At 32.4% G+C, this 10830-nt stretch overlaps 1 protein-coding gene across 1 annotated transcript; it reads right to left on the bottom strand.

Annotated features, from left to right (window-relative positions):
- Positions 1-7095: 7095 nt before the first annotated feature.
- On the bottom strand, positions 7096-9525 carry LOC127074918 (high affinity nitrate transporter 2.5). Its single transcript, XM_051016336.1, has 2 exons — positions 8296-9525; positions 7096-7706 (listed from the first exon to the last, which is right to left on the bottom strand). Exons 1-2 carry the CDS (start codon positions 9450-9452, stop codon positions 7328-7330), a joined length of 1536 nt encoding a protein of 511 aa, XP_050872293.1. The 5' UTR covers positions 9453-9525; the 3' UTR covers positions 7096-7327.
- Positions 9526-10830: the final 1305 nt, after the last annotated feature.

Genomic DNA, 10830 nt, shown 5'->3' with positions numbered 1-10830 from the left:
TGATATTGAATGAAGCTTGACATGAACATGACTTCAGATTATAGGACATACCTTGAAGTGAAAACTCTTGTGGACCACTTGTTGGCCAAACTTTAACCTTGGGAAGAAAAACCCTAATTTAGAAACCAAGCTTGATCCTTTGATTGCAAGTCCCTACCTTGTACAATAAAAAAGAGGAAATAACACATATTTTTATATTTTTAATAAGTTTAGCAAAGTTAGAATGCAAGCGATCAAAAAGGTAAAAAGAAAACATAAAGGGTGCTTGATGATCTCCCTCAAAGGCAAACCTAAATAGGTGAAAGTTAGAAGGATACCATGCTTGTGGTCTTGGTTAAAATGTAAATTATATGATATATGGAATCTTAGGGGTAAAATTAAGATATGACAACTACCCCTATTTATGTTTCTTTTATCCGTAGATATGAAGATTGGGAATCTCCATTTGACGGGATTGAAGGGACTTAAATACAGAAGAGCCTATTTTCAACCCTAAGATGTCGCACAATGCTTATGATATGAATACAAATGTTCGGAACTTGCGAGGAAGTTGTTGCGGGAGACACACTCTGCACAAATGAACTGCAAATCGGATACTGCTGGAGAAAAACTTGAATGGAGTATGACAGAGTGACAAGACTCACTGGGGAACAACACAAAACCACGAAGGCCTATGCTAAGAAGCAAACTAAAGCATATCCATAAGCAAAAGAGATAGCAAACGACATTGGAAGACTCCACTGAGGAATATGCAACAAGGAAAAACACTGAACTTACTGGGGGATAAACCCCGAGTAAACGTTCAAAGAAGGAACTACTACCAACTCATATTTGAAGGTAGTAAACAGGATCTGGATATATTGTCGACTCATAGATGAAGGCAATGACATGATTTGAATTGATAACAAACTTCCCATGACTTATGGTCTTCAACCTAGATATAAACAAGAGTGTTGGATCTACCACGTCAATTAATGAGGCGTGATCCAACGCTCCGTGTTTTTTCTGATTTTAATTAATTTTCTTTTATTATTTTTAATTGCTTTTTCTTTAAAAATTCATAGTAATTTTATTTTTCATCCAAAAAATCCCAAAATAATTTGTAAATTCTCTTTATTTTTCTTCATTTTATTTTTATTTCTCCATATTTTATTTCACTGATTTTCTATTTTTCTTGAATTTTCTCTTTTCTCCTTTATTTTAATTGGTTTAAAAACACTTTTCTGTATTTTAAAATTATGAAAATTTTATTATATACTTCTTATTTTATTTCCAACCTTCCATAATTTTCTTGGCCATTTATTTGGTGTTTTGAAGGACTTTATGGATTTTTCATTTTATTTCCATTTTAAAATTCATTTAAAAATACCTTTAATGCATTTTTACTTCATTTAATTGCATTTTATTTGTGTGACCCTTGTGAACTTCTATTGGACTTGGATCATGATGGTTTGGACTTCAAGTATCACCAAACTCAATGGATCTTGGGTGTTGATGGGGTGAAAACTCTAATCCACCAAAGCAGATGATTGATTTTGATGATGACTTGATCAAACTCTTGGTCCAATTTGGATGTGACTTCTCTTGTATCTCTCTTTTTCATCTCCTTCTTTTCCCTTTGATCAATTGAATGGCTTGTGTCCATCTTGTTCATGATGTATGGATTGGTACTTGATGAACTTTCATCATTTCAAATCTACCTCCTAATTGATCATAGATCATTTAAGGTACTTTGGATTGATGTATAAGTTTATCCTAAGTGTCATGAAGTGTGGATTGAAGTAATAGACCATCCTCCTAGCCTTTGTGCTTGATCATTCCCTTTCTTTCTTTTTTTGTGTGGCATGATTTTAGGAGAATGATTTACATATCATTTCTCTAGCATGTATTAATATAAACAGTATTATTGGCCGACCTCAGATAGTTGTGACTTCTACATAAGTCCAATTACGATTGATTAACATAGTGCTAAATTTGTCCCAAAGAAAACAAATGCATTTTTATAAGTGAGATTGTAAGTCTCCTATTCCTCATGGTATTGTGTGAAAATGTTACTCCTTTTCCATTTGCGAGAGCTAGTGGCATACTTGTTGATTTTATCCAAGTTGGAGCTTTTCTCATGAATGGTGTATAGGTTCATATTTTCATGCTTGTGAGTGGATAGTTGAGTGTTCTCCAAAAAGTGACCAAAACATCTTTTCATTTACTAACATCCTTTACTAACACTTTACTTGTATTAACCTTTTACTTCAAAGTCACTTACTTTATGCTCTTTTATTTATGCCATTTACTTTATACTTTATGTTTAGCATTTAACATCATATTGTTGGTAATTATGTCATTTGTTCTTTGGACTTTACTTTCATATCTTTGTAAAGAAAACATTAATAAAGAAAAAACCAAAAAAGAAACTTGGTTATCCTGATTCATGGATTTGTGGTTACTATCCTTGGCATCATTGTGGAGTTATGGACTTAGAATTAGGACCTTGAATTTTGCTTTGGACTTATGACTTGAGATCTCGGGATTCACCTGATACATTTGAATTTGGACTTCCTCTGGAGACTTGGTTGAGTTAATTTGGTTTCATCTGATGCATGGATTATTATTTGCTTATTCTAACTTACTTGAGGCTTAATCTAAATGAGGGAATTCTTGCTTGACTTATGTCATAAATCTTGCTATTTCTTGGTTAGATCTTTCCTCTCTAGCTTTTACTTTATGCTTTAGGGTAGCCTCTTCTTCTCCTTCCCCTTTCTTTAATTTTCAAAATCTTCTCTCTTTTTTCAAAACCTTCTTATTTTTTAAATTGAATCATTTTTCCTAAATAAACCTTGACTTTTTTCAAGTGATTTTTGAAACCTTTTTCTTAATAAATGTTAATCCATATTAAGCATGTTTAGACCAATTTCAAAAGACCTAAAAAATGCATAACTCATTCAAATCATTTTGTGCCCTTGTGCATTTTTTCTTTCAAAACTTTTCTCAAGGCATTAAACATGAGTCATTTTTATAGTTGAGATATAATTCTCATATCCCCATAGTATTGATGATAATAATTTTCCATTTATGAGAGCTAGTTGCACTTGTTGATCCTTATCCAAGTTAGATCCCTTCTCATGATGATGGAAATTACTCATACTTGTGGGTGACTAGTTGAGTATTCTCCTTAAAATGACAAAATTTCATTTCCCCTAAAAATGAATCAAAACAAACTCCTTTTGTTATTTTTACCACGAACTACGAGGTTTTGATCCTCCATTTCACTTTGTTGGTACGTAGGCATGATACTTCAAAAGTCTTGGCAAACACAAAAATCATAAAAAATATTTCTTTTCCCATCTCTCCATTCTTTTTTACAAACAACACCTTTTTTTTTAAAAATCAAAAGGTACATTTCAAAGAGGTTCCCATGGAGTACCATGGATGTTTAGGGTGCTAATACATTCCTTTTGCATAACTAACCCTTAGACCCTTGTTCTCTTTTTATTAGTTTTGTTTTAAAACTTCTTCGGATTTTGTTCGTACTTTTTCCCTTTTCCTTTGGAAACAATAAAAAGGCGGTGGCGACTCTTGCTTTGCGAGTTAAGTTAATTGATAGCTTAATCTCAAAAAATTTACCGCTACACCATGTGCGTATTATTCTCAGATTGAGATTGAGGAGTGAATTTTGTTGTTGTTATGGAAGATAAATATATATGGTCACTTCGAGTGCTTTCCTTGCTTTTATGTTTCGCCAGACCTTAAGTCAACTTTTTAGTTTATTTTGGAATAGTAGCTCTGGTATTGTAACATCGAGGTTGAGATTGATTTGCAATGTTATCTACTTTGTCTTAATCTAAATAATCGTACCTTATTATTATGTTTTGAATTTCTATTTCTATTTCGAAGTGAAAAGTTGAGTATTATGTTGTGTGACACCCTTGTCTTATATTCTTATATTCCGCAACGTTTTTATAAAAAAAGATTTTTTTATCATGGGTTTAAGGTGTTACAAGTATAATGAGATACATACATCATTTGGTCAAAATATTACAATACTGAAACACATATTCCAAGATTGGAGGGTAATATATCTCGAGCGGGATTGAATTTTATTTTTTATGAAGCCAAACGAGCTGAGAAAGTAGGTTAAGATAGCTCAAAGTGTGATTATAGAATTAGGAAGATATACGGTCTACCATGTGCTTGTTTAATTTCAAAGAAAGTGAAACTTAATAGTCAAATATGAATGTATTAGGTTTACACGCACTGGGAAGTGATTCAAGACAAATTTTTGAAATTGATGACAACATGAAACTCCACATCAAAAAGCAGCTGAGGAAGATATATTAACCAGAAACCACAAATTTGAAACTACCTTTGCAACTGATAAAAACAAAGGGTGCTCCTAAGAAAGGTCAAATCAACACCGAGTGACAAGTCAACAATGTGGTCTCCTTCCTATTTTGAACATGTTGACACACCTTTTTCAGACTCTCCAACTCCCAAATATCAAATACATCAAAAAGATGTCAATTTTTATGCACAAATACATTGAACTAATTGTAAATGTTAAGGGTGAAGGTAATTGCGATTATCGAGCTATTTCTACTTTGCTTAGTAAATGAGAGGAGGAATCATACACTTGTCTGCTAATAACTTATCAAAGAGTTAAAGACGCATAAAGAATCATACGCAATGCAATGTGGGAAAAAAGAACATTTCGATGCAATTCATGAATCTTTTGTTTCTTGTGTTAGCGGTCAGACACCGAAGGAAAAATGGATGTAATTATCTAAAATTGGCCATCTTATAGAAATTTCATATAATATGGTGTATATTGATCTGACAAGATACAATTTTTCAGAAACATTTTTTCCACTTGGGAGTTCCACACCTCAAAATCCAACCGACCAAATTATGTATATTGGATGGATTTCTAAATCAATATATTTTGTTCAAGTTTATTTAAAATCGGGATATCATATACGAATGACATCACCAGAGTGGATAACTCATTTAACAAAGGAAGCTGAAACTTGGTAGGATCAGTTTTTTGGATAGGATGCAAGAATTCACCAAGTTGAGTGAGATTGAAAGAGAATCAAATAAATAAAAGTCAAAGGCGGAACCACTCATAGATATTGATTTAGGTGGTAACTCATGTTTTAATTCATTTTAGTTTTTTTTATGCAATAATGTATTTAAGCGATGAAACATGTTTTGTATATAATGTTGGATTGATATTAACGATGTAAGAGTGATACATTTTGATACATTTTAATGTATATTTTAATTTCCTAAATTTTTCAAAATTTTTGTCCTTTATAACATGTTTTGTTTCTATATAAGGTATTATGTGAACAATTAATGGTAAATCCAGCCATACATTTCTGGATACACCCCAATTTAAAAAAATGATAAAAGGGGTTTATTCCAAAATACATTTTCGGATTCACCCCATATTATTAAAATAAATTATAGCAGGATTAATTTGGATATACATTTCCGGACTCACCCTAATTTTATTAAAAAGAAATAGGGTGTATCCGAAAGTACATCTCTGAAATATTCTCTTAGACATAATTGAGTTTCTAAGATCCATATTGATTGATAACTTATATAAATATGTGTGTCATTATACCTGGAAGCACAAACACACACAAAACATACAAAATGTCTCAATATGCATATCTCGTTTTTGTCTACTTCAACGATGAGAAACCTCCTCTTCAATTTAGGTTCATAGAGATCACTCGTCTTGTCGATCTAAAATGAATACTAAAGAGTCTTTATTCAGACAATCGAAGTGTTGTGAAACTCTATTATCGTTCATCCTCATTTGACAATGAAGGGAAGATACAATTCAACAAGTTAGAGTTTAAGACGAATTCAGATTTAACTGTTATGTGGAGTACATTTCACCATTACGAAATAAAATATCCGATCGAGTGGATGCAAAAATTGCAAGATCGACCAAAGATATTCTGAAATGTTAAAACATCTTACTTGATGATGAAATGTATTATGTTAGATTTACGATATCGATTATCAATGTAATATTTTATTTTTAATGTAAATCATAATAATGATTGATGTTAATTTATTTTATATTTTTTGCATTTGTTTTTGTCTTTTTTTTTTCTCTTAACAGTTTCCAAAAATATATTTCTGATTTTATTATAGATTTGAGTGCATTTGAATACGTTTGAAAATGTATTTTTAAAGTAGTAGGTCATTGTGGAATTTTAATATGGGTGCGAAAATAACACTCAGGGTGTGAAAGGTAGCCCCGATTTTTAATCAAATTGGGTTATTGGTCAGTTTTTCTAAAATAATTTGGACTTTTTGAATTCGTCCACCAATTTTATAAATATGCGTGGTAAATTGATTATTTTCACATCCCTAATGTCAATCAAGGTGAAGTTTTAATGTAACAGTACTTTAGAATGTTGAAAGAAAACGGTACAAATATAAGTACCGGATGCATGATTATTATGTAGGGTAATTAACAAAATAAATTCAAAAAAAGTAATATAATTTCTCAATGGGGTAAAACAAGTCACACATTTATTTTATTCACACATTTTATTGAACGGATCCGCACTCTCTAATATGTCCGTCTCATTCCGTCTGTTTTTTTTTTTATTATTAATTTAAATTTTTATACTTTTAAACTTAAAAAATGCATTTTTAGACGTAAAAAATGCATTTTTAGACTTAACTATGTCCATTATGTCCTATTTTCTTATAAATTTTTATGGAACGCGTCTAAACAAGACATACTTGTTCGTTTGTCATCCCTAGTTTGCCATCAATTTATTGAGCCATGTCTTATGTTAGATATTAAAAATAATAAATTTTAAAATTACAACATCTAAATAAAAAAACAAACATAAACTAGAATAAAAAATTGTTATAATGGTAGAGATTAAAATTGCATTTAAATAATAAAAATTAAAAGTGTGAAGTTCTGCCACATTAATTTACATTAATATAAATTGAGAAATACATATACAAGTTGTTGATATAATTTTAAGTTTTGCTATAGCAGCAACAAATTTACTACTACTATGTGATTAAGTAATGCAACTATATATTACAAAGAGAAAGTGTATGAAAGTATGTTACTTAAGAGTAAAGAAATTGCAAACTCCCAAATCATGTGAACACATAAGTAAAACATTGACATTTTTTCGTAAATAAATCGGTTATAATCACTAGAAATTCACGCACGCAATCATGAGCAACAGATTTCAAATCCTACTAATAACGTTTAACATAACGATATCAGCTTCCGACAGTTTAGGTAGAATTTGCGGACATGACAATCACGCAAGAAAAATCAAACATTTTGTGGTGGTGTGACATCCTCAGAAGGCCTAGTTGAAATATTCAATTTTCTACCTCTTTCACTTCTACTATTATCAGCAAATTTCAAACTTCCATGATGAGAGCCTTTCTCTCTTTCCTTTGAGTTCCATTCAGACATATAATAATCTTCTTCAGAGACATTTTTAGATGAAGATGGACCAAATAACATGCCACCCCATTGTGGAAAATAGATTAAGAATAATGGTAGAGTGCATATTATGATCATTGCACCCATTAGTGTTATTCCTCTTTCTTTTGAAAACGTTGATCCTTTGAAGAATATTAGTTGGGTTATAACTGCACCAACGTTTCCTCCTCCTCCTGTCATTCCTGATATTACTCCTAACGACCTGAAATTGTATATTTTAATGCAAAATTACTATTAGAATTAACAACTATTTTTTTTCTGCAAGGGTTACATGAGTCTAAGCAGTTGGATTCAATAATATTTATTTGTATTTTTTCATGATATATTAATATAACAAATTGTTGATTTTAATAAATATTGATGGAAAACGGACATGTCCGTCCATTTAGAAGCTTGCAAGAAAACAGAGCATATTCGGAAGAAACCGAGGGTGAAGCGAATTTGACGGACCATGCTCATATTCACAAAAGACACTAAAGAAATAGGGTGGACGGGACGAATATAGTAAAAAAAACGAGAATGAAACTTTAACTTGCCCGATCAAAAATATAGGCAAAACGAATACGATCAACGCTCCATGCCTGTTTTGCCACGTCTACTTATAGATCAACAACTTTTTAAATAAATAAAATATTAGAGTAAAAATATTTAATAATTCTTTAGAAAAATCTAGTACACCAAAAATGAAATTAGAACGAACTCGAATATTATTTAATATGCGGCTCTTAAAAATATTCGTTTTGAAATTAGAATGAACTCGAATATAGTATATAATGAAAGAAATTACTAACCTTCTTGAGACAAAAGGAACAATTCCAAAAGTCATTCCACAAGCAGCTTGAACAAAAACAGAGAAAATAATCATAACAACAACAGAAACATTCAAAGATCCAACAAGTCCCAAAATCACACAAAAAACACCGGCCAACGTTTGACAAATCCACAAACACCATAACCTCCCCCTCATTCCAAATCTCTTTGCCATTAAATCAGAAATAACCCCTCCTCCAGGTCTAGAAAAAACATTAGCCAAACCAAAACTTGCAGCAATGATTCCAGCAGTGCTAAGTTTAAGGTTAAACTTGTCATAAAAATACTCAGCTATGATATTATCCACAGTCAACTCCACTCCAAAACAATATCCATAAGTCAAAGCTAAAATCCAACCTCTATAATTCAACACACCATGGTAAAGCACTTTTGAGAATTCATCTTTTGCTTTCTCACCTGATTTTTTCAAACCATGGAAGTTTCCATCAGGTAAATCTTGTCCAAATATTAGTATTGAAAATGCTGTCATGGTTTGCAGAAAAGCAGGTATGAAAAAAGCTATTCTCCATGCAGTGAATTTTGTTGAACCAATGTTTTGGATTAGAGAAAACACAAGTGGCATGATGAGTTGCGTTGCTCCTCCACCAAGGTTACCCCAACCACCTGAGAAACCGTTTGCTCTACCAACAACAGTGGTGGAAAACATGGAACTCATCCAAAACTGAGTCGAAACAAACGTGGCTAAAGAAAAGCCGGTGAAGAAACGCACCAGAAGAAAACTTGTAGGAGAATCAATGATAGAAGTGAAGTACACAGCTGGTGAAGTTAAGAGGATGAGAGAAGCAGAAGCAAGACGAGGACCAACTAAATCACAAGCTGTTCCCATGGCGATTCTTGCGAAAACAGCACCGGAAACAGAAGCTACACCGGCATTTCCTATGTCTGTTGCTGTGAGATTAAGGTTGTCACGGATTATAGGAACAAGTGGTGCTGCTGCAAAGCTTGAAACAAAACATGCAAAGAATGAGAACCATGATAGATGGAATGCTAGCATGTGAGGTTTGGCTATTGAGTGGATTTTGAATTCTGTGGATTTGTTTTCTGAATCTACTTGAAGGGAGAATTTTTGTTGTTGGGGTTGGTTGGTTGATGGTGGTGTTGGGAGTTCTAGATTCATGGTTTGTTTGTTGGATTGGACAGTGATATGGGAACTTCTGATTTATGATGAGAACTTTTAGTGTGTAGTATTTTATATCATGTTTTGTATACTGTTTTAAGCACAATGCCAACAACTTTGTTTGACTTTTAGCTGAAAAGTAAATGAAATTTATAGCACGTTGATTTGGTTTTTAAAAAGTTAAAATCTATATTAAATATTGCTGTAATATGTCTTAAAATTTCATTTCAAATGAGAATACAGACAGAAAAAAAAAGAGTTTTTAGTATTGTCGATTTCTCCGACGAGATCCCGTGGCGGTCCAACAGAGTACGCAGTGGAAGTTTGGCGATAGAGGTTGGCCGATTAGCGATAGATGACCCGGCGGCGGCAATTCAGGTGAGTCTCGGACTTATCTGTGGATCTTTTCGTTAATGGGTCATATCTTGGATCTGTTTGTTAATGGGTCATATTTTGGATCTATTTAGGTTTTGACAGTTATGAATATGGTTCTCTCTCATTTATTGTTAACACATGATTTCTAAGGTAGCATTCCTACGGAGTAGAAAAGAGTAAAAATTCTTGAGAAACACTTTAAACACATTAGATTTGTGTGATTCTTATATCGAGGGCTTGAGAGATTGGAAACCATTTGTGTGATTCTTATATCGAGGGCTTGAGAGATTGGAAACCATTTGGTTTATTGTCGTTTATTCTTTGTCTCGCATATCAAACTCTTGATGTGTTTAAACATATATAACAATATGATCTCGGTTCAACAATCTTAGATATCTTGAACTTGTAAATGTTTGAAATTTTAATAGATGACTTGAATTTGAATTTGGATACACTGATTGATGACTCTATCGACTTGAATTTGAATTTGGATACACGGATTGATGACTCTATCGATGCTAACCCGGTCAGAGTCATAAATATCACTTTGAGTGTAATTTGTATGGAAAAATGTGTCTTTCTGCTATGGTCATATCTTTTATATAGTTGTTTTGGTATGAGTCCTTAAAACTCATTGATAGGCCATCAAGACTTGTGTTTACTTTCCCATGTGAAAGTAGTTAATGAGAATCAAGTCCTCATCTTCTTTATCTGAAGCCGACCATTTATGGCTATTTACACAACTTAAATGCTTTATATGTGTGCGTAAAAGGCACTACTATAGAAAACCCATTTTACAATGGTTCGAAAAGTGATACCATCACGGTTGACCAACTATTGTGAGACAGGGTGTGGTTGTAAGTATGTTATTTTCCATCACGGACGTGTGACTGTTGTGATAAACTAGGTCGCGCTCTACCTATCAGAGAGGTTATAGTAAATAATCGTTGTGCAATATATAAAGGTCACGAGTTCGATTCCCATAGATTGTATGCTATATAAT

Source organism: Lathyrus oleraceus, chromosome 4 (assembly GCF_024323335.1).
Source record: "Lathyrus oleraceus cultivar Zhongwan6 chromosome 4, CAAS_Psat_ZW6_1.0, whole genome shotgun sequence".
Lineage (NCBI taxonomy): Eukaryota > Viridiplantae > Streptophyta > Magnoliopsida > Fabales > Fabaceae > Lathyrus > Lathyrus oleraceus.
This window is presented reverse-complemented; position numbering and strand designations above follow the sequence as displayed.

Coding starts and splice junctions, on each gene's coding strand:
- LOC127074918 (XM_051016336.1), bottom strand. CDS start 9,452: ATGAATCTAGAACTCCCAACACCACCATCAACCAACCAACCCCAACAA. Junction 7,707..8,295: donor GTTCCTTTTGTCTCAAGAAG/GTTAGTAATTTC, acceptor ATACAATTTCAG/GTCGTTAGGAGTAATATCAG.